This window comes from Macrotis lagotis, chromosome 1 (genome assembly GCF_037893015.1).
Source record: "Macrotis lagotis isolate mMagLag1 chromosome 1, bilby.v1.9.chrom.fasta, whole genome shotgun sequence".
NCBI classification, from domain to species: domain Eukaryota; kingdom Metazoa; phylum Chordata; class Mammalia; order Peramelemorphia; family Peramelidae; genus Macrotis; species Macrotis lagotis.
In genome coordinates, this window is record NC_133658.1 from 417692031 (window position 1) to 417716813 (window position 24783).

Genomic DNA, 24783 nt, shown 5'->3' on the forward strand with positions numbered 1-24783 from the left:
AACCTGCCCACGGGGGCATGGAGATGCCATAGGGCATCCGGGAGACTCCAAAGCGGGACGGCGGGGCTGGACTGGGCTGAGTCCGCCTGTGGGCCAGGGACCAGCTGGAAGCTGGAAATGAACAGCGCTGTAGCAGGCGGTCACATGGTCAGACGGGAGCCTGCCCGCCTTCCCGAGGAGTACCCCGGCCGGATCTCTGCCAGGCCAGCAGCCGCGCTTCCCAGAGCCCAGAAGGCGCGCGGGGCTCCCGCACCGACCCCTCCAGGCTGCGGAGACTGTGAGACAGCTGCCATCGCGCGGGGCAAGAGTGGAATCAGCCGCCGCCTCCTACTCCGCCCTCCAGACCCCAGAGCCGGAGCTGCAGCCACAGCGGCGCCTGGAGCAGCAACAGCAGCCAAAGCAGCAGAGAAGGCGGCGGAGAGAACAACGAAGGCAGCAGCCCCACCACCAGTAGCCCATCATGGACCTTTCATTTATGGCAGCCCAGGTAATGAGAACCTCCCCCAAAGCCCGAAGGTAGGATGTCCACCCAGACCCTGGAACCCCCTTTCACTTCCGTCTCCTCCCCTCCTGTTTTCGCAGCATCTAAAGGAGCAAGTTTGAGCTTCTTGATCCCCCTTCTTCCTGCCCCCTTCACCCTTCCCCGGACTGGGTGGCTAGCAAAGCTTTTCAAAGAAACCGCCCTTATTCTTCGCCAAACCTTTCTAGTTTATCGCCTCAGTCCAGGGAGCTGGGATTTGAAACAGTCAATGGGGATCCCCAGGAGCCTCAGTCTAGGACCTGTACTCCTTCCTTTTCTTTGTTCTCTCCCTCCCACTAGAAGAGAGGCCAGAAATGGAAGGGTGAGAGATTGGGGCTGTGAGAGTGGTCAGGCACGGGCTCCTGTGGCACCTAGGGGTGACATCCGGCCTCCGACTAAACATATGTGTCTCCCTTTCCTACCCCCCCCCCCGAAAAGAAAGCCGGCTATAAGCAACAAAAAGAAAGAGGAAGAGGCATCAGGGCTGTGTATTAGCATCAATCTCGAAGGGCTCTCCAGTTAGAGAATAAGATTAAGTCTTGGAGAGGAGGGGAAAGGGTGGGAATTGCTGTGAGTTAAAGCAAGGATCCTTAATCTTTTTGTGTCTTAGATCCTTTTGGTAGTCTGGTGAAGTCCATGGACCCATTCCAATGTTCTTAAATTCCTCAGTACCATTTGCATAGGAAAATAAAATAGAATATATAGGAATACAAAGGAAACCAATCATGTTAAAAAAGCAGTTGTTATTTAAGTTCATGGACTCCACATTAAGAACCTTTGAGTTAAAAGCAGAATTCTTACACGAAGATCCCCATTTCTCAACACTCTCTTCATTCCCTGTGGTCAGGGAAATTACCCCATCTTCACTTTACCAATCTGCCAAATGTCAATAATAATGCCTGTCCTGACCCATAGGGTTGTTGCAAGGATGACATGGATGTGAACTGGCAGCATAAATAAATACTTGGGAGATGATAGAATAATGATAAGATAAAAAGAACCATCAAGGTAAAGAAAGCTGAGATATATGGGCACCTGCTCTTGTATTTCTCCTTTTCTTTGACCAAGTAAACAGCCTTCCAATATTTACTGGACCTTGGTCCCTGGGTCATAATACAGTCATAATGGAAAAGGTCTCTGTTGTAAATATCATCAACCAGTACTCCATTCCTGTTCCCCCAGCCTCCTGGAGTCTGGTGCCTCTAGTTTTGCTTGGGGAGGGCAGGTAGGGAGGGAATGCCTTTCTATGCATGTTGCTTCATAAGTCTTTGCGGTCTAGGATGCATTTGCATGGTGTCTTTATAGAAAGAGAAGGCAAGGCAAGCTTCTTCTGCTTTGACTTGTTTCAGTACAATCTGAAATGAAAATAAATTCCAGCCCCACCCTTATCATTTCCTCTCAAAGAAAGGGGAGTGGGTATCTTTCAGTTTGGAAGATTAATGTATTTCACAAGGGGAGCTGGGAGATCAGGTCACATAATTATTCTGAGCAGGAAGGAAAGACAATCTTTCCTTTATTAGAGATTCAGACAATTGATCTAACTGATGAGAAGCTTCCTTTTCTACATCTGATCTTAGAAACTAGTAATACTGGGACCTTCTCTATAAGGTGGTTTTCTCAAATAATGCTTTGAACATAATTCACATTTAATAAATGTTTTTAATTGAATTAGTTATATCATATAATATTCTTCTGAATAGAATTGGAAAAATTTTGAAGGCAGAGAACATGCTGAATATTTCTTTGTATTCATATTCCTCAGTGCCATTTGCATAGGAAAAACTTTCAGCATTCTAACAATGGATGGTTTCTTTTTTTTTTTTAGGCTTTTTGGCAAGGCAAACAGGGTTAAGTGGCTTGCCCAAGGCCACACAGCTAGGTAATTATTAAGTGTCTGGGACTGGATTTGAACCCAGGTACTCCTGACTCCAGAGCCGGTGCTTTATCCACTACGCCACCTAGCCGCCCCCAATGGAAGGTTTCTATATGGGTTTCTCTTCCTTCACTAAGATCACAACCTTTTTCTGGCTTGGTGAATTGTCTTTGATACTTTGGCCAAAAAAATTTTTTTAAATAAAAAATATATGTATGTATTCATATGTGTGTATATATCTATACATATAATCACTGGTGGTCAACTTTTTAGTGATGAGCCTCCTATATTCCCTTAGGCTATTCTTTCTTGGAGATAATCTCATTCTTCAATAATAATAATAATAATAATATTCAACACTTATATTGAGCTTTAAGGTTTGCAAAGTGCTTTACAAATATCTCATTTTATCCTCACAACAAGCCTAGGAGCTAAATACTATTGTTATTTTCATTTTACAATACAGCTAATTGAGGTCCAGAGAGTGGAAATAATTTGCATAAAATCATTTAGGCAATAAGTGTCAGGATCAAGATTATAACCTGGGTTCGAATCCAGGACTCATTACTTTTTCTAGTGGTACAAAAATTGAAATGGAAAGATTTACTCAATGTCCCACAGTTGATTAGAATGCCTATTCCATTTGGAATGGTAAGCAATTTTTAAAGTTGTCTCTTTAGCAATAAATGAATTTGGTTGAAATAAGTACAGGAAAAAAATCACCTAATTGCTTTTGCTTTCCTCTAAAACAAAACATTTAAATCTAGTTTGCACTGATTGCCAAATCAAACAGAACATACTAGTTTGCTTTCTTCCCTAGAGTTCTGAAACCTTCAAAGAAATTCTAGCTCTTGACAAGGATTTCATTTTCCTAATTTCTCTGAAGTGCAGTTTTTTGGTCTTTTTAAAATTCCTAGCTCTTATTTTCTGAAAGAAAAGTAGGAAATTCTAATAGGAATATGATTTTCTTATGAAGAAGAGATAGCAATTACTGCTTCTTTGTAATTCTTTTGTACCTACCATACCACAAATAGCTGATGTTTCCTAGGTAACTAGATAAATTGATTACCAAAATCCTTAGGGATGGCTATAGCAGTGGAAGTTGCTATGGCAACTTTACAAAATAAACTTGTTGTTTTCAACAACACCTGTTGACATCATAGCTGACAATAAAACTATTTATCTTAAGTCAGCACTGGGAAAAATGAGGTTTCATGGGTTGGCATCTTGTTAGTTATTAAGGAATCCCAAAGAAATATCAGATCTAGCCTCTGCCCTCAACCAATCAGTGAATATTTCTTAAGTATCTGCTCTGTGATGACACTTCTAAGTTATCCTAGCATAAAGATAAAAATGAAGCAGTTTTTTGCCCTCAAGAAGTTTTCATTCTACTCTGTGAGAAAAACATTTACAATATGATTAGATCCTATATACATTGACACTAGTGACTGGAGAATCAGGAAAAACCTCATATAGGAAATGTCACTTGAACTGAGCTTTGAAAGAAATAGGGATTCTAAAAGGTGGAGTTCTTTGCAGGTATGAAGGGAAACCTGTACAAAGACATGAAGACAGGAGGTAAGATCTTGTGAGTGAAGAGCTGTAAGGAGTACATGTTCTAGTTATGGAAACATAAATACATCAGAAGTAAAATAGCAATATGAGACAAGATGAGAAGGGGTCAAAGTAAGTAGCAGCTCTAGGTGCTGAGAAGAGGCTTCTTGGAGGATCTGGGACTGACACTGGGTCTTCAATGAGGAGTTGGAGGTGAATAAGGAGAGAAGAATAGGGAGAAGCCAAATGTATAATTATTTTCTTTGTAAAGACTGCAATGTAAAATTTGAACAAAAGCATAATACAACAGTTCTAAATCTCCTTTACATGGATCATCTATTATTTGCCCCTTATATAACAATCCTGGGAGAGAGGTAAGGCAGGAATTATTGTCCCTTCTTATAGTCAAGAAAAGTAATGTCCCCAGGGTTTTATATAAGTATAATGTGTATTCAGATCTCTTGACTCCCAGTCTCTATTCTTCCCTCCATATCATGATGCATCCTAGCTTTTTTTAGTTTTGTTGATGTTTTGTTTTTACATTTCAATGATTGATAAATTGCTTTCACTTGTGCAAAATCTCCTGTAATAAAGTAAAATAGGTAAATAAAATAATAATAATATAGTGACCTCATTGGAATGTATATACAATATTTCCCTTTTGTAGCAGTTCAGTCATTTTTTTTCTGTTATGTCTAATTCATTGTGACCCTGTTTAGAATTATTTTAGGAAAGATTCTGGAGTAGTTTACCATTTCCTGCTCCAACTCATCTTACAAATGAGGAACTTAGGCAAACAACAAGGATAAGTGACATGTCCAGGCTCACTAGAAAGTGTTTGAGGCTGGATTTGAACTCATGAAAATGAGACTTTCTGATTCTAAGTTCAGTGATCTATCCACTATGCCACCTATGTAAAAAAATTAACAGAAATCGCTCTCCTATTTCATTGGAAAAAAACCAAGAAAAGAAAATTTCTTATAACAAATACACACAGTCAAGCAAAACAAATTCCCTCAATGATTTTATACATATACAGATAGATATAGATATAGATGTATACACACACAAATACACATATATATGTGCATTTGTGTGTATGTGTCTAATTTTGTATCCTAAATCTGTTTTGTCTTTATGATGCTATCATATTTCATCTTTGATCTCCTAGAATCATGCATAGTCATCATATTGATCATAGATTTCAAAGCTGTTTATTTTTATAATGTTTTATAGTTTATATAGTTATAGTTTTATAGTATAAATTGTTATCCTAATCTTCTTATTTTGTTCTTCATTGATTTATATTCATGTTCATATTTATAATATTGATGTTATAGTATACATTGTTCTAAGTATTGTTCAGAGTGCTTACTTCACTCTGTATCAGTTGATATATCTTTCATGTTTGTGGAAATCATCTACTTCCTCATTTCTTACAGCACAGTCGTCCATCAATCACATTCATATTTTACCACTCATTCAGTCATTCTTCAATTGTTGGGGATCCCCTTAATTTCCAGGTTTCTTTTTTAAAAGAAAAAATAGCTAATATAAATATATTTGTGCATATAAGATATTTTCCTCATAATTTGATCTCTTTTGGATATGAGCAGTGTAAATCTGCATCATTTCAGAGTTAGGTGTGTTCTGAAAATCAGAAAGAGAGGAACATGCCTGGAGTATCAGATTTGTATTGGAGAAAGAAATATCACTTTAGTCATTCATAATAGCTGACTTGTATCCTTTGCAAAAGCATTTTAGAAACATTAGCTCATTTGAACTTTTCAACAACACTCTGAGGTAGAAAACCTAGTATTGTTATGCCTGTCTTGTGTATTAGAGAACTGAGGCTCAGTGACTTGCCCAAGGTCACAAAGTAAATATTAGAAGCAGGGTTTGAATCCAATTCGGCCTGGCTCAAAGTCCAGCATTTCTTCCACTATCCTGTAGCTTCCTCATGTATAAAATGAAAGGTCCTTTCCACCTCTAAAATAATATCTGTGGGGTATAAAGTTGAAGAGTCAGACTTTTATGTGCTTCCCATTTTTGAAATACTGCATCCAAATTGGATAACTATCCAGGAAAATAATTTAAGAAATATTATTTATCAAAATCCTGTCATGCAAGGGGTGGCTAGGTGGCACAGTGGATAAAGCAACAGCCCTGGAGTCAGGAGTACCTAGGTTCAAATATGGTCTCAGACACTTAATAATTACCTAGCTGTGTGGCCTTGGCCAAGCCACTTAACCCCATTTGCCTTGCAAAAACCTAAAAAAAATCCTGTCATGTAAAAAAATTCTATCGAGTCTATAATCAAGACCTTTCCAGTCCTTTCTGCAGTCAAGTTTTTTTTTTTACTTTCTGTATGATTTGGTTGACTATAGGATCATCTTTAAATTAAAAACAACAATAAATTTCCTCTGTTACAAAGGGTTCTCTTAACTTATACTTCAACACAATCCTGGAAACAGGATAAGAGATGTGAGACCATGAGAGCTGGGAGAGTGTTTTAGGTAACAGAATAAGTCAGAGGAAGAAAATATCAGGGTATCTGGCAGGAGTTTTGTGAGTATGCATTCTATCTCCTTAGCAGTATTATGTCCTTTGAAAGCAGAGTCTCTTTGGCAAAGTCATTTATCTCTCTGGATCTCATTTTCTTCATTTGCAAGATGAGAGGGTTTAGACTAGATGGATGAATGAATCTAAAAGCTTTTACTAAACACTTTGTATGGAGCACACATTGTGCAGTATGTTAGGCACACACATACAAAAGTCTCTGCCCTAAAGATGCTTGAATTTAATAAATAGGACAAATAAAATAAGAGATTGGTGGGTTAGGGAAGAATTTTTTTCTGGGAAATCAAGGATGTATTGTTAATTCATAGGTTAATACTTCAATCTTCCTTTTGCAGGAGCAAAGAGAGTAGATGAGTTCCAAGAGATCTGATGCTCCATGGTTTTAGGATCTTAGGGTTCCTTCTACCTATCACTTTCTATAGTTCTATGACCAATCCTCATATTTCTTTTGTTCCCTTCTCCTGGTTGATTGTGTTTTGATTTATAAAACTATTAAGTCCACTCTCAGTAGGGTGCATCTATTATCCTATTCCAAAGGTTGGTCTCATAAGCCACTCTTTTCCCATGATCTGCAAGGTTATAAATCTGATAAACAGGACCCCATCTTTCCTTTTTTAATTTGCTCATGTCTTGTTCTTTACATAGAATGTCTTCATTTTCATCATTTCATGTGGGTATTTCCAGTAGAGGCTACATGTTGGTCCTTCATTTTCTAAGAAGACCATGATGCCAGGGAGGTGATGCCATGACAAACACATGAATTGGATTTGAGGGAGGAGGGTGCTGTGCTCAGTCACCAGTCTCACTTTCTCCTCCAGAAGTATCTTGGTCCAATGACCAGACATGAATCAGGATTTCTGGAGATGGTGCTGGATGAAAGGCAATCAGGGTTAAGTAACTTGACTAAGGTCACAGTTAGTAAGGATTGGAACTCATCCTCCTGATTCCAAGGCCAGTGCTTTATCTACTGCACCATCTAAAGTTCAATTAAGATGCTACCCCTTCCAAGAAGCCTTCATCAGCCCTCCTGATCCACTATCCAGATGTGAATAAATAAACAAGCATTTATTTAGGTCTTATTGCATGCCAAATACTGTGGTAAGCCCTGGAGATACAAAAGCAAATGCAAAGACAGTCTCTGCCCTCCCACATTTCAACAGAGGAGACAACATATACAATAAAGGGAGTACTACCAAGAAATGGAACATTTGGTTGTAGAAAGTTACAAAAAGATGTGTGGAACCAAAGGGAATAAAATTGATATAAGGCAGAGTTGATTTGATCATGGTTACAGAATTAGGGAGGGGAAGAAGAGAAGTATGAGTAATTGGCAAAGAAGCTGGCATAGATATGGAAGAGATGACAGGAAATGAGAGAAGGTAGTGAAGCAAAACATAGTAGGGACTTGACTGAAATAGGTGCTCAGGAAAGTCAATTCCAAATTAAGACAGCAAAACCTCAGGACAAATTTCCTCTAGGGCTGAGTCCCTTGTAAAAGTAACACAGTGTGACCTGGTGCAGCTGAAGAAAAGAAAGTCAAAGGGAAGATTTTCTTTCTCTAGATCCCCTTGCAACATTTTCTTTGTTCTTCTTATGTTGTGAACATACTTTCTACAGTTTTTATAGGGTTTTTTATTTATGTGTTATCACTCTTAGTAATCTCAAAGCTTCCTAATGTCAGAGACTGAGAATCAGTAAACTTTATTACTCTTCATGCTGGAATATAGGACCTCTAATAGCTACTTAATATGGCATTAGTTGAAAGAATGGACTTGGTAAACATTAATACTCTATTACAGTTAAATGAATTAGGAATGGAATATAAGAAGCCTTTTCTTTTCTATCTGTCAATCATCCCATTTCCTTCATTTACATCTCCCATTACATCCCACTGAGTCTAAGTAGCCTATTCTCAAAAGGCACATTATTAGATTGGCTTGCTTCCCCAAAACATCTTTGTCAAATATGTCCCAGTCTGCTCAGATATATTCCAGATGGGGAAAAAAAACCTAAAACAATTTGATAAAACAGTGGGTTTGAGTCAGTTACTTAATTTGTGGCCTGGGTAGATGTGAAACCATAAGCTAGGAGCCAGGAAATCTGAGTTTCTTCTTATGTTGCTAATACAATAAGACAAACATTTGTTAAGGTAAAATTAAATGATCCCAACCTTTTAGGAGTTCACAATCTACTGGAAGAAATTTAACTTGTACTTAGATGAGTAAGCAACAAATGTACACAAAGTTAAGTTCAGAAAGAGGAGAGAGATGAAACTTTGGGTAGGAGTGGAAATCAGGAACTCAGGTTGTACTTTTAAAGAACTGGTATAGTGGTAAGGAAGAAATAAATTCGATATTTGGAGGGCCTATGTAAAGGAACAACAAGCAATCCTATCTCACTGCACTGTAGAGTACAGGAAAAGAGTAAGGCAATTAGTCAATTGGAATTTTTTAATGACCTACTCTGTGTCAGGTAATTTGCTCAGCAATAGAAACACAAAAGAAAATGTGTGGTCTCAAGGAACTCACAGTCTAATATTAGGGGGAACAATTTCAAAAAATCAACCACATACAAACAAGATATGTACAGATAAATTGGGAATAATCTCAGATAAAAGTTAATAAAATTAAGTTGGTTTGGGAAAGGCTTATTACAAATATGAAAAATGACAGATATGGAAACTGTTGAAGAACTCAACTAATAGGGAGAACTTATATTTTAGACATCCTACTTCCCCTCTGAATATCTCTGGTTATTAGGAATCTTTTCCTTACAAAGATCTGAAATCTAACCCTATCTGCAGCCTAACCTAATTCTGCCACTAGAGGTCAAGCAGAATAAATATAATTCATATTCTGTGTAACAGAAGTTAAGAGGCCTAGGGTTCAAGTCCCAGCTCTACCACTAAGATAATTGCTATGCCAAGATTGACAAGTTATTTCTTCACTCTGGCTATGAGTTTATCTACAAAAATGAAGCAATTGATGTAGATTATTTCTGAGGACCCTTTGGCTTATGTGACATTTTTATGAACTGATCATGGGATCATTCTAACATCCAAAAGGAAAAACCATACAGTTGTTCTCTCCTGTAGAATGAACATTCAACATAGGAGATTGGAACAGCAGAACTCCCATCATCCCAGGAATTAGGCTGATTGCTGAGAATGTTTTTTTTTGTCTAGGCAGTAATACTTTTTAGCAAGAATAACCATTTGCATATAAATTGTCTATTTCAAGCAAATTTTTTGAACCAGAGGCAAATCTTCCTGTACTTTAAAAGATTTAAATATTAACATCTAATTAGATAAGTGCAATGGGAATTTAGCACTGTTTAAGTATAAATATAATGTACATCATTAAGGAGGGTGGGAGATGGATTTGGTGAGTTTATTCAGCCAACCTTAGAGTTGATTTTAAAAAAATTATTTATTCAGTATTTTATTTTTCCCCAGTTACTTCCCAAACCAATTTTTAACATTTGTTTTTAAAACCTTGAGTTCCAAATTCTCTCCCTCCTTCTCTCCATACATTCCCTCATTGAGAAAGAAAACAATTTGATATACATTTTAAATGTATGATCATGCAAAGCATTTCCATAATAGTCATATTGTGATAGAAAACATAGACCCCCTCCAAAAAAACCTCAAGAAAAATAAAGTTTAAAGAATAGTATGCTTCAAATGGGTATTTTGAAAACTTTCTCTGGATATGGATAGAATTTTTCCTCTTAAGTCCTTCAGAGTTGGGTCATTGTATTGCTAAAAAAAAAAAGCTAAGTCTTTCACAACTGATCGTCCTACAATACTGTTGTGACTGTGTTCACAGAATATTTCACTTTGGACCAACTTGTGTAAGATTTTCTATTGTTTACTGAGAGCATCCTGCTCATCATTTCTTATAGCAGGATATAGAGCATTCCATCATAATAGCAGAATAGCATTCCATCATAATCACACACCACAATTTGTTCAGTCATTCCCCAACTCGTGGGATCCCCTCAGTTTCCAATTCCTTACCACCAGATAGGAGCTGCCACAAACATACATACATACATACATATATATATATATATATGCATGCATATACACACATATACATACACATACATATATAAATACATACACATATGCATACACATATACATACACATATACACATACACATACACATACATATACATATACATATACATATACATATACATATACATATACCTACTCCTCTTAATTACCTTAATAATGAGAAATTCTTGTGAGTTATCAATATCTTCCCACATAAAAATTCAACATCATTAAATCCCTTATGATTTCCCTTTCCTGTTTACCTTTTTATGCTTCTCTTTGAGTCTTGTTTTTGAAAGTCAAATTTTCTATTCAGCTATGGTCTTTAAAGGTTCCCTATTTTATCAAATATACATCTTTTTTACTTAAAGAGTATGCTCAGTTTTGCTAAATATGTGATTCTAAGTTGTAATTCAAGCTCTTTTGCCTTCTAGAATATCATTCCACACACCCTTTGATCCTTTAATATAGAAGCTGCTGAATCTTGTGTTATCCTGACTGTGACTCCATGATATTTAGAGTTTTGTGTCAAAGTTTGAATTCTTGGATAGGTCTTGATCTCAGTTTCCTGGGTGACTTCTAGATTCCATTTTCCTGGATTTGTCTATTCTCATAATGCTGGCAGCTTTCCCACTCCCCCTAGAACAACCAGGTTCAAAGCACTGTGGCCTTCAGGGATCTTTCTAGCATTGCGGATTTAGAGTTCTGTTAGTTTTGCAGTCCACAGAGCATCATAATTTGAGCATTCCTGACAATATGCCCATGGTCAGAATATTCAAAACACTAAAGGAACCACTCTGGAGCTTTCTAATTGGAGCACTCAGGTCAGCTTGCCTCTGTGTAAGAAGTGCTACAGCTTTCAGAAGCAAAAGGAACATTTCTGTTACATACTAGCAGACTTGTGCCTTCTAAATCAATGCTAGTGTTATTTTTCTGGTAGGGCTTCTTTCTAAGTACTTGTAGGCTTCTTTTTGTGCAGCCCTGGACTGAATGAAAATGAAAATGAGAGGTTCTCTTTAGATTTCTTGTTCATAGATTAATGTGTTTATCTTTGAAGTTTTTTTGGGGAGGGAGTGCATTTTGAGAGCTAGGCCATGCACCTATCTTGACTAGAAATGGCCAAGTCTATTAAAGCCAATAGAGAGCAAATTATAAAACCTGAGTCATTGGCATTTGGGTTTTGCTATATTACCTGAAATTCTACATCACCAAATTCTAGTTAGATTTAAAATTCTCTACCAGGAATCTCAGCAGAAGCTATTTGAATTGATTAAGAGTGGAAGGGGTGATATGGTCAAACCTCTGCTTTAGAAAATCATCTAAGCAAATGAGTGGAGGATGAATTGAAGTGGAGAGAAGTAGACAGGCCAATTACAAGAGCTCAGGAGAGAGATGCTAAGAACCTGTACAAAAGGGAGAGCAGAGAAGGTACATTTACAAGAGATTTTGTGAAGACAGAAACACAAGATTGGAACCTGCATTACTAGAACAATGGTACTGTTCCTATCAGTGATTAAAAAAAAAAGTGAAAAGGAAAGAAATTTGCATTTACCCCTATTAAATTTCATCTTATTAGGTTCAGAAGTTCTTAACTTCGTTTTGTGGTTGATAAAGCTGACAGACTACTTCTTAAAATAAGGGTTTTGAATGCATAAAATAAATTGACTACAAAAAAGTCAATTATGTTAATATTTGTTGCTGAGTCATTTTGCAGTCATGTCTGATTCTTCATGACCCTATTTGGGGTTTTCATGGCAAAGATACTTGAATGGTTTGTTATTTCCTTCTTCAGCTCATTTTATAAATGAGAAAACTGAAGCAAACAGGGTTATGTGACTCGCTCAGGGTCACACAGCTAAGTGTCTGAGGCTGAATTTGAACTCATGGAGGTGTCTTCTTGATTCTAAACCCATTCTCTATCCACTATGTCTGCTAGCTGCCTTGTGTTGAAATATACACATACATGCATATATATGCATTTATATTTATATATAATACCTATGTATTTAATATTTCAATTATATATATATTTAAAAAAACAGTTCAGGGACTCTAGGTTATTAACCACTGCTCTTGGCTTGAAAGATCTCATTGAATCCTAACTCCTAATGAACAAATTGTCCCTTCAACCTTTGTGACAACTGCTAATTTGATAAATATACCATCAATGTCTTATCCAAGGCATTTATGATAATATGCAATGGGAATTCCAACTGGGAACATTGACACTGAACAATTTAAAATTTTTCTTTGAGTTCTGCCATTTAACTACCTCTGAATCCATATAATTATATTATCATCTGTTCTTTCCATCTTCTCTACAAGAATTATAAGATTGTCAAAGATACTTTATAAGAAACTTCACTAAATTTTAGGTAATATATCCCTAGCATTCCCCTCATTTGATTTGACATGATCTTTTTTTTTAAATATTCTATTCTGAACTTAAATGCTAAATGGAAGGAGGTATATTTTATTGCAGAATAGACAAAAAGAATAAAATATTAAACTTTAGGTGTTTGTTTTATATAGCTTGCTTTTGTTTTTAAACATATAATAAGATTAATTTATAACGTTCAAAACTGTGGCATGCACTGTTGCTGATGAAGCCTCTCTAGAAATCTGTCAATTATTTCTTTAATGTTCTATTCTAGGATTTTTTCCAGGAATCAAAGTTAAGTTTACTGGCCTATAATCTATTCACTTCCCTATCTTGAGAATCAGGGCAAAATTTGCATTTCTCCAGTCTTGCAACCTCCACCCCCCCTTCCATTTTCCATGATCTTTCAAATATAATACCTGGCAGTTCTTTTGGAATGTGGCTCATCCAGACTAGATGATTTACATTCAGGGGCAGTTCAGTGTTCTTTATCTCTTTATCTTTAATATCTTGTTTTTCTTTGTTCTCTCCTGTTCAGTACAGAGGTAATTCTCCTTCTCTTCATTATCATTTATCGTAATCAGAGTCACTCCAACCAAAAGGTCCTACCAGAAATATAATGGTAAATAATTTACAATTGTGGGGGGGGGTGATATATGCATGACACTTTTAAGTTTATACTGCATTTTTGACACTTTCTTAAATATCTACAATCAACAAAATAATAAATCAAGCCTTGATTTGTAGAAATAATCTATTTCTGATGTATAAGTGCTCTTATTGAAAAAAAACAACAATTCAACCCCACCCTGTGTTCTATCATTTCTTTGATCCCTTTTTTTTTTATCTCAATTTACCTTCTGGGAGGGAAACCAGCATTTTAAAATTTTCCTTAATTTCTCCTGCCAGTCTCAACTCCTTCTGAACTTTAGGATTCACAACACTATTTTTATAGAATCATATACAATCTTATGCCTTGCTTATATCATATATATATATATATATATATATATATATATATATATTTCTTTTTAGTTTTTATAAGACAGTGGGATTAAGTGACTTGTCTAAGGTCACCACAGCTAGGTAATTGTTATGTATCTGAATGCAGATTTGAACTCAGGTCCCCCTGACTCCAGGGCTGGTGCTCTATCCACTATACCACCTGGCTGCTCTCATTTCTTTCTTTTTAAAATTTTCAGTTAAGCTTGTGAGTGACTTTTGCAGTCACATCAGAATCTTCCCCAAAATATCATTTTTCTTTCTCTCTGAAATTGTTTCCTTTTGTGTTTGCAGAACTTCATTCTTGAACATCTCCCATCATTCCTGAGTTAACTTTCCCATTAATATTTTAGTTTATGGAATCTTATCTATCTTTCTCCTGAACCTTCTCCAATCTAGGCATATCTCAGATTATGCCCACATTCTTTGTGGATAGAGTAGTTGCTTCCCAGTGGAGTTCCCATCTTTTCCAATCCAGGTGCCAGATCCTCTTTCTTTCAAAACAATCAGATCCATAATAAAATTTCTAGTTGTTGCTTTCTATTTCTTGTGAGGGATTAAGTTGTCACAGATTCAGTGTGAGGTAAAACTTTGAACTCTGGAGTCCTAGCTTCATAGCCTGGCTTTCTATCTGCTACAACACAATCCCTTTCAGTGTGCTTAAGGAATATTTATCAAAATGAATTGAATTTATGCCTCTTTTCTTCTGCTTTATGCTATGTGCATATATTAATCAATTTTTTAAAATTTTATTTATTTAAGACAGTGGAGTTAAGTGAATTGCCTAAGGTCACACAGCTAAGCAATTATTGAGTGTCTGAGGTCACATCTGAACTCAAGTCCTCCTGATTCCAGGGCCAGTACTCTATCCACTGTACCACCTAGCTGCCCCCAATACTCAATTTCTAATCCTTAATTCTCCATTTTTGTTTCTCACTCATCTCAAACTCACAAAACTGAATTATCTTTTCCTCAGATCTAGTTCAATTTCTCAAATTGCTTATCATAAATTTGATTCTAATTTGCAGGACCATTTCTCCTTGTCTTTTATAATTTATGCAATGCCTTTATCCTTCATCTATAGTCAATTACTAAATTCTATTGAATTTTCCTGAAAATGTCTTTTATGAAACTATAGAATTTGGAAGAAATTTTAGAAGTCTTAGGATTTAAGAGTTGGAAACGACCTGGGAGATAACTTACTTGAACATTTTAAAATTAGGAAACTGAGTCAAAGAGGACATATTTTGTATCATCCTACTACATCAACTACACAAGGTGGAAGGCTAATTCTTTCCCAGATCATTCACAGCATAAATGTTGCACAAAATGTGACCTATTAAGAAATATGTAGCTCTTGGTACACCATGTAAATCAGAAAGAACATTTTAATAATTTGAGGAGACCAAGTTAATTTATTTTGATTCATTATGACCATATAAGTATGCATTGTCAGTACTGTTTGATCAGGTAATTTTTCAAATGGAAATTTTCACATTACTATCCCAGAGAATACTGACCATTTCCTGTGCATAATGATTATTTCAAGGTTGTAAAAGATCAAGTGATGCCTTCTCAATATTCAAATAATGCTTTAATTGTATCAATATGATATTTGTATGAAGTTCCTTCATACATGTAGCTATTACTCTTATTCTCTAGGCTGGCTAATTCATTTCAACCTGCCTTTACATCATTATGTCTGAGGTTCCCAGACAAAGGTCACTATTAAACAGATATGACTTAAATTCTTATAGTCCTATTCTCTATTCAACAGCATGCTGCCTCAACTAATCATCACTTAGAATCTTGTTACAGAAAAGTAGAGGTCAGAGAAAACCTCATCATTGGCTTTCTGGGCAATGCAAACAAGCCCAACCAGATTTTCACTCAATAGTATTCTGCATAGTCAAGTCATTCATAAGCATTTATTAAATGCTAGCTTTATGCACAATTGTGCTAAACCAGCTAATTAAGCCTGTTTTCAGAGCAAAAAACTTGTTTTCTCCTCTTCATTCTCCCTCTCAGACTAGGTGGGACCGTAGAGGGCAATATCTCAATTTGAAGTCAATTTCTACATGGTTCTCATAACAATGTATCAATAAAATTTTTATTTTATCAGTTTTTTTATATGTGAAATTATTTTTCTCTCCCCTTTAAGCAAACTGTGAAATGAGAAGGGAAGGGGAAAAGGGGTAGAGGAGGAGAGGGAGGAGAAACGGAAAAGGAGGGAAATTAATGGTCTCTCTTATGCTGGGATCCCATGTTTAAGGGTGAACATATTGGTTTACTGACCAAGCTGTTGGATTTTTGAATCTCCTTGGTCCTTTAGTTATAGCCCAGAGGGAGAGAAAATAATTTTGTATTTGCATATAAATAAAGATAGAAATATAACATTTTTGAGGCAGTGTGCATCTGTTGAAAGAGTCCTGCACTTTGAATCAAAGGGCCCGAGTTTAAGTTCTGATTCAGCCACTTACTCATTGAGTGTCATTTCTCCTCTCTTAGCCTCCAATTTCCCATCTGTAAAATGGTGATAATAATATCCACATCTCCTACCTTAGTAGATTTGTAAGGTTTAAATGAAATTTTATGCAATAATAACATGCTATACAGATGCAAAATTTTATTAAGAGGCCTAAATTTTTGGCCTCTCTATTTTTTGAGGCAGTGAGAAAAAGAATACTGTATAGAGAATTAAAATCCTCAGATAAAAATGTAAGGCTAATATCTTTTATTTTAATGCAACTTTCCAATTTCAGATTTGTGTTCATATCCAATCCCCACTCATCTGTCAGTAATCTATCTTCAAATTATAGAATCATAGATTATGAGTTGGATATTAACATTTGAAGCAAATGTCCAATTATAGATGCATATCTTGAAGGAATATTAGATGACATTTAGTTCAAGGACATCTCTTTTCAAATGTGGAACCTGATATTCAAAGAGTTGAAGCAATATAACTAAGATCACACTTATAAACTTATTCCTTTTACTTTGGCCTCTACATTGATAGCATTGATTGTCAACTGAAAACATTCACCACAATAAAAAAGAATCAAAAATATCTTTGTATTTTCCATAGCACTATGAGAGAACATTCATACATACATATATATATATATATATATATATATATATATATATATATATAGTATTCACTCAATAAATATCCTTAAATAAAAGACCCAAAGACCTAATTGAAAGTATAAAAATACTTCTATATATATTAAGGAAAATGCATTTCAATAGCATGCTTCATTGTCAGAATCTTTGCTACTAGAGGTAAAGCCATTATAGTCATCTTAGGGATGCATACCATGATGGGGGCTCCCTCCTTGACCATTTTTTCCATCCACAGTCAGAAGAGGGAGGACCAACCCCTCTCTACCATCATGGTTACAAGGACTATGATTTCCTATACTTTGTAGTCTTCCTTCATACATGTAGCTATTACACTTATACTCTAGGCTGGCTAATTCACCTCAACCTGCTTTATACCATTATGTCTGAGGTTCCCAGACAAAGGTCACTATTAAACAGATATGACTTAAATTCTTATAGTCCTATTCTCTATTCAACAGCATGCTGCCTCAACTAATCATCACTCAGAATCTTGTTACAGAAAAGTAGAGGTCAGAGAAAACCTCATCATTGGCTTTCTGGGCAATGCAAACAAGCCTGACCAGATTTTCACTCAATAGTATTCTGCATAGTCAAGTCATTCATAAGCATTTATTAAATGCCAGCTTTATGCAAGTCCTTATGCAAGACTACTTTGTAGTCTTCAGGTGTCCTCTGGACTTTTTTAGGAAGATTCCTTACTGTGGGAAACCAAATATGACAATGTCCCTTATGAGTCCTCAAAGTATGATCCATCTCTCAACTAGATCCTTGAATCAAATACAGAGGCTAATAGTAACAATAACAACAATGATTAAAAATTTTCATTCTTATTTGCTTTTAAACTTTATGAACTCTGTAAACTTTATATCCAGTGGTTCATTTGATTCTTATAATAATCTTGTGTTTAAGTGGTGTCATATGTTAGTTTTCTTTTTGATAACTAGATGTTCCTAGGCTGAAAGTTCAGTGACCACTTGCTACTGGAAAGAAGTGTTGATTATTACAAGGCTTTAACCTACTTTGTTTTTCCACTGCATATTACCTCTATAGATAAGGAAATCAAGTCTCAGAGGGAACAGGGAGGGAAATAACTTGTTCTAAGGTTACACAGCAGAACCAGGACTCAAACCTGGGTTCTGTGACTTCAAATTCAGTTCTGTTTCCATGATACATATTACTTGTATTTCAGAAAATGCCTCTGTTGTCTCCTCAGCTGTTGCTGCTATCATTAAAGCAGCCTTAAAAGGACCAGTGTCTTGATCAGTGTCCTTAGGGGCCAAAGTACTTATGAAAGAAAGCTTTATTTCCAAAAGAATCATGAACTGAGGCATCATTGTAGACTATTAAATAAATTATTATTAAACAAACTCTTATTAAACCTCTACTCTGTGGGACATGTTCAAAAACTTTCACTTCAAAGTGCCTCTAAACACAAATAGTTATTTTTTTCCTCTTCAGAAAGGCATCTATTATATTAGAAAATGCTTTACTGTGCTGATTTTCAACATCTCTTTGAAGCTTGCAAATATTATCAGAAGAGGATAGGAATGATTTATGTAACAGCCTTGACTGTAGAATAGTCCAAGATGGATGGCCATGGGGAAGATTATGGTATGGAGCTACCTTTCTTAGAAAAATAAAATATACATTTCAATGGTCAGCACCAGCCCCCCAAGGATTTATGATGTGGTGAAGACCCTCATTTCCCTGGCAGTCTACAACTGAATCACTCCTCACTGAACAGAAGTTTTAGAACAAAAGCCAGGCCTTTCAACAATCAGATAGTAAAGATGGAGGAAAGGATCTTGAAAGCTAAATTCTTAACTTTTAATTTAGCTCAGAACATCAGTTAATTCTTTAATGAAGTGAAACATACCTAGATTCCCATATCCTCCTCCTCTGTCTTGGGGAGGGTTTGCATTAGCAGAGACTCCTCAATATAGAATCTTACATCTACAAAAAGAATCCACAGCAAAGGGCTGTTTAAAGCTTTAGAAATCCACAGAGAAAATCTTTCCAATACATCTGCTTCATCCTTTGTCTGTTGCAACATTAGAAGCTATCTCAGAGTGAAAGGAGGCTTTTGTTAAGTGAGGTTGTAATGTGGAAATACACCCATTATATCTGTGACTGACTCTAGATCATTTTTATAATTGCCCAGATTACTAAAATTTTAAATGGAAGTTTCACCCCAGAGAATTCTATATTTATTTGACAAAATTGAAAGGCATGAGTCTGGAGGCCTGCTTCTGACACACTGGTAATGTGACCACTAGACAAGATTATAAATTATAGATGCCAACCCACATTGGTAGAATGAGTTACTCATTCAATAATTCCCTATACCAATACAATTATAGGTCCAGAACCTATCTCCACTTTTTCACAAGTGGAGCATTATATTTAATAATACATTTAAATCAATTATTTTTAAAGCAAGTTCTTTGTAAAGAAAAAGAGAGAAAGGAGGAAAAAAATAAGGAAAGGGAAAAAAGAAAATCATCAAACAAAAAAAATTAAAAGAGAAAGAAATAGGGAAGGGGGATTTTTAAAAACTAACATACGAAAAGGTCCTTATTCTGTGAAAGACATTGTACTAGATGCTAAGGAAAAAATAAAATAGATACCTAATTTAAAAAAAATGATCTACCCTTTGTAAAACACTTGGCTAGGAGGGGAAAAGAAAATAAGGAAATAAAGAACAAGAGAAAAATTATCAAATCCTGAAATAGCCCATGACCAAATGCTGGCAGAATTTAGAGCATTTCTCAGCAAGACACCTCAGAGTAATATCAGAAGGAAGGAGGTGGGGTTGGGGAAAGAAACCATCTGCTAAGTGTGCAAATGGATTTCTAATTAATTGATGAGCTGTTTTGGCTCCCTTCTCCTTTTTCTCATTAGGAAATTTTAAATAGAGGGAATAATTTTGTCTAGTATGGTATAATGGAAAGAGTATTGAATTGTGAATCAGTCGCTAAGACCCAGCTTTGCCATTAACTATCTTCATGACTATCTGTAAGTATGTTCTCCCCTTTGGTTTCATTTTACTCCTTTGAAATGAGAACATTGTGCTGGATTCCTTTAGGTTCTTTCTAGGCCTAATTTTCTTTGATTCTTAGATCCTGCCCAGTTCAACCCTTGGGAGACTCAACTTTCATGATTTTATTTTGTGGAAATGGATAAGAAATAAACAAAAACAAAATCAGATTTGCTATATTACATGAGATCAATACTTGAATGCCATAATGGGAGATGGTATTCAGATAACTACTTTTCTATCTATGGAAACTCAGGGAATGGTATTTGTGAAACAGGGCTTTAGGAGGTTTCTCCATGACTGTAAGATTCTCAAACTTGTTTGGAAATAATAATGGCCATTGCTTTTTAAATCTACAGATCCACCTTTAACTCTTAGGTCATTGATTTCTTCTGATGTGAACAGTTCAGATTATTTTGGCCACTTCCTACTTCTCTTTGGCTAATCTGGTCCCACTCAGATGGCTACTGGCAAATATTTAGAATTATGTGAAGTGTTGAAGAGTAGGGAATGTGCTTATAACACTTTTAAGGTAAATCTGTATTATTAACATTTTCTCCATTACTTTCTTAAAGTCTAGAAAATCAATAAAACAATAACCTATAAAACAAGCCCATATTTGTTGCATTTGCTGATTTCCAACTTAAAAATGTTCTCTCTGAGCTCTTCAGAGATGGCCCAGATATCCTTCTAGTCCCACCTAGAAGGTACCTGAAGACTTCATTATAGGTCTTATATATCTTCATCTAGGAGATAACATGTAAACAGCAGTAAGGCATCCCCACAAAGATAACCACTAACCTCCCTCACAAATATTTAGGATTAAATGACAACAAAAACAGTACAGATTGACTCCTGGTATAAAGAGAATAGAAAAGATTTAAACCAATGCTGTAAGAGTTCATTTACCAATGGGCTCTTTTCCTCTCTACCCAAGTACAGACCATGTGACTCTCAGTATTGTCCTGAATGAAACTAGTCAGAGTTTGTTCCTCTGGTTGAAGAGTCTGCAAACATAGGTAGGGGCCAGGTTCCTCCTCTGCTTATACTGTGGTGCCTCATACTCATACTTTACTTGATGATGTCATATAGATAACCCTCTTATTTAGACCAACTTTGACTCAAACATTCTTTTCACACTCATCCTCTGCCCAAGACACTTTAGCATGCCAACAGACAGTTACACACACACTCAAAGGACTATGTTTCTGTCTTCTGAACCACAACCTAGATGAATGCAGAAAAGCTCATCACCAGAGGAATGGCATTCCATGATTTAAAAAAATATATTGTTACCAAAACAATCTAAAAAAGACCTCTGCCTAGGTATAGAGGTGCTGTTATTTGTTGAGAGGAATATAGACCATTAAGGATACTTTCCCCATTATTTCAAATCTCTGTGATGTTGCTGTTATAGCTTCTTCTTTCAACCTGACCTTATAGTAGATTTCAAGAGTCACTCTGGCTGAAAAACTCATTACTCTGGGTAAACCCTGGTCCTCAGTATATGAACTTAGGCCATCTCTAGCAGAGATTGATGAATCATCAAGTTCAGATGCAAAGGCAATGGTGAAGTAGTTTTTGTATATATAATAACTTTAATTAGCTGGCAGAATATCCAGATGGAATTATCCAGAAGGCAAGTTGGGCTTGGAGTTAGTGACCACGAAGTCATCAGCATAGATGTGATAACTGAAATGATGAAAGCAGATTCAGTTGACAAAAGATGAAAATGTAGACAGAAGAAAAGGATACCAAGGACAAAGCCTAGGGCCATGCCTACATTTATGGGCAAGAGCAGGATAAGGAACGAAGCAAGCTAGTAGGCTGGCATTAATTAGAAATGTGAGATTATGTGCTGAGATTTTTATTTCCTAGGTTACCCCAGCACATACTTCTATTTGTCAGCATTTGATCTTTTTGTTCAGGTAAAAGGCACTCTTTTCCTTATTGAAATATTAATATTTGTTAAATATAATTTTGTAACATATTGTAGTTCCCATAAATAACATAAAACAAATGAAATTATAGATATTAAAGTGTTTTATTTTAAAAGGCATAAATGGAAGGTATGATTAATTAAACATCAAAATAGGTGATTTCCTCTTTGAAGTATTTCATTCATCCATATAAAAGTTACTAACCAATCCCAAATTAGGAGAAATTTAGTGACTTGTCTGAGGCTGAGAGATAATAACTGATTTGTGTAAAGTAACACAGCTAATAAGTGTCAAAGGTATGCTTTGAATCAAAGTTGTCCTGATTTCAAGTCCAAGTCCATCATGCTATTCATAAAACCATACTTAATCTTGATGATGAGGATGATAATAATAATAATAATAATAATAACAAGCATTAACCATAAAAGAATAAGAGTAGCATAGTGACATTCTAGCATTATTTTATCTGACAATAATAGTTAACATTCCTCAAGACTCTCTCCTGAGCATTCTTCTCTTCTTTCCTTACATCAACTTCCTTGTAAAGTAGTCTGCTTTTATCACTTCAGTTAACACATCTATGGTGACAACCCCCATATTTCAATCTCCAGCTTTAAACTATATCCCATACTTCAGATCCACATTTCCATCTGCCTCCTGGACATCACCCCCTAGATGTCCCTCTAACTCCTTAAGTTCATCCTGTCCAAAATCCACTTCACCATCAAATGGTCCTGCTTATTCTGACATCCTTCTTTCTAATAATTGTGATCCACTCAGTTTCTATCTCTCCCTATCCTTTACTCTCTATACAAATTAAGTCATCAAATCATGATAATTCTATCCCTGCAATGGCATATGCTTCCATTTTGTCCTTTCCATTTGCACTGACATGACCTCATTGTTTCTAGCCTGGAGTATTGAAATAACCTCCTACTTAGATATAATTATTTCTAGTCTCTCTCAATTCATCCCTCTTACACAGTCAGAATAATCTTCCTAATGCATTTTCTTTTTCCATTAACCACCTCTTTAAAAGCTTTCTATAAGGTTCCATTGCCTTATGAAATAAATCCCAGACTCCTTAGCCTATCAACTGATCTGCCCTAGCCTACTTTTATTTTCATGTTTTTGTCCCTGCATTCATACTGTGCTCCTGCCAATCTGGATTTTTCTTCATTTTATAAATAATCCTTGCATTCTTCTGGCTTCATGTTGTAATACCCCCCTTATTTTCTGTTCCATTCTTCTCCCATCATTTCTGTCTGTGCAAGTCCTTTCTGTTATATAGGACCTAATTTGAATGTCACTTCTGCCATGAAACCTTCTAGCTAAAAGGATTCAGTCCATTAACATTGTGTGCTGTTCTTGCAGCACTTTTCATTCTTTAACATGGACTTGAGAGTAGAAGGAACATCAAAAGTGTTCATTTTATGGATGAAGAAACTAAAGACAGAGAGATTAAGGGCCTTCCCCAAGATCTCTTAGTGATCTAAAGCAAAGCTGGAATTTAAGTTCAAGTCTTCCAACTATTCATATAGCATTTTTCCCACCTTATATATATATATACATATAAATATATACATATATGTATATTGTGGGTATGTATGCTTATACATATATACATATACACATATATAAATGTATATATACATATATGTGTATATATATACATATATATGTATATATATATATGTATATATATATTTCTTACCACCCAGACCATATTAGGGAGGTATAGTAGAAGAAGGATGGGATGAGGAGTCAGAGATCATTGGTTTCAATTCCATTTCTGATGGATTTTGTGATGTTAGGCTAATTATGTTTCCTGGTTCTAAATTTTTTGTCCATAAAAAAGAGAAAGTTAAACTAGCTCAGTTCTGAACCATTTTTTCTATCATAGACCCTCATAATAGGCCAGTGAAGCCCATGGATCTTATCTCAGAATAATATTTATTTGAATTAATAATTGAAAGTAGTGCTAAATTTTAGTTAAATATTAGTGAGGGGAATAGATGTAAAGTTTTCCCCATACAAGGTCTTGAACCCCCTAAAATCTATGAAACCATTTTGGATTTATGGACTCCAGGTCACAAACCCCTGGCTTAGGTGATCTCGAATTGCTCTGACTTTCTATGGTTCCATGATTTATAAACTCCTAATAGAACTAGTTTTAAACTATATCACTCTTACACCAAATATAGTTTATTGCAACAGTAAAAATTTGGTCAGTGTTTGTTGAATAAATTTATATTTGTTCCATATGTATGGTTCTATTGGGTTGTCATTGGTCCTCTTCAAAAATGGACAAACATCAACATTATTAATGGCATAATATTAATAATAATTCACAGTGTAGATAATTTTCTCATTGAAGGAAAATGATAAAAAAACTTTAAATATAATCAGTCTGGGCCTAATTTAAAAATCATGTAGTCCAGATGAATTTGATGGGAATTACATATAATAGTAACTCCAGCTTGTGTTTGACCTTCTATTTATCAGGGTAATAATTGCTTTTCAGTATAAGCTCAAATAGCCTTAGTACTATCTTTTAGCAGCTCAACTAAGGAGATTAAAAGCTTCTGATACATTCTCAGAAACTGAAATTTCATGTAGTTACCATTTCTGAGCCAGAAGAATTGGGAAAAAAAACTTTTTCTTTTTTTAAAAATAAATTGATTGACATATAATAAATCTATCAA

General features: G+C 35.6%; 1 protein-coding gene across 2 annotated transcripts in view; it reads left to right on the forward strand.

Moving 5' to 3' along the window:
* Positions 1 to 209: 209 nt before the first annotated feature.
* C1H14orf132 (chromosome 1 C14orf132 homolog) overlaps positions 210 to 24783 on the forward strand; it is a 56543-nt gene continuing 31969 nt past the window's right edge. For both annotated transcript variants that reach the window (XM_074213022.1, XM_074213023.1), the window contains exon 1: positions 210 to 487. In XM_074213022.1, coding sequence (XP_074069123.1) covers positions 461 to 487 — 27 coding nt within the window. In that variant the 5' untranslated portion in view covers positions 210 to 460. The remainder of the gene's footprint in view (positions 488 to 24783) is intronic.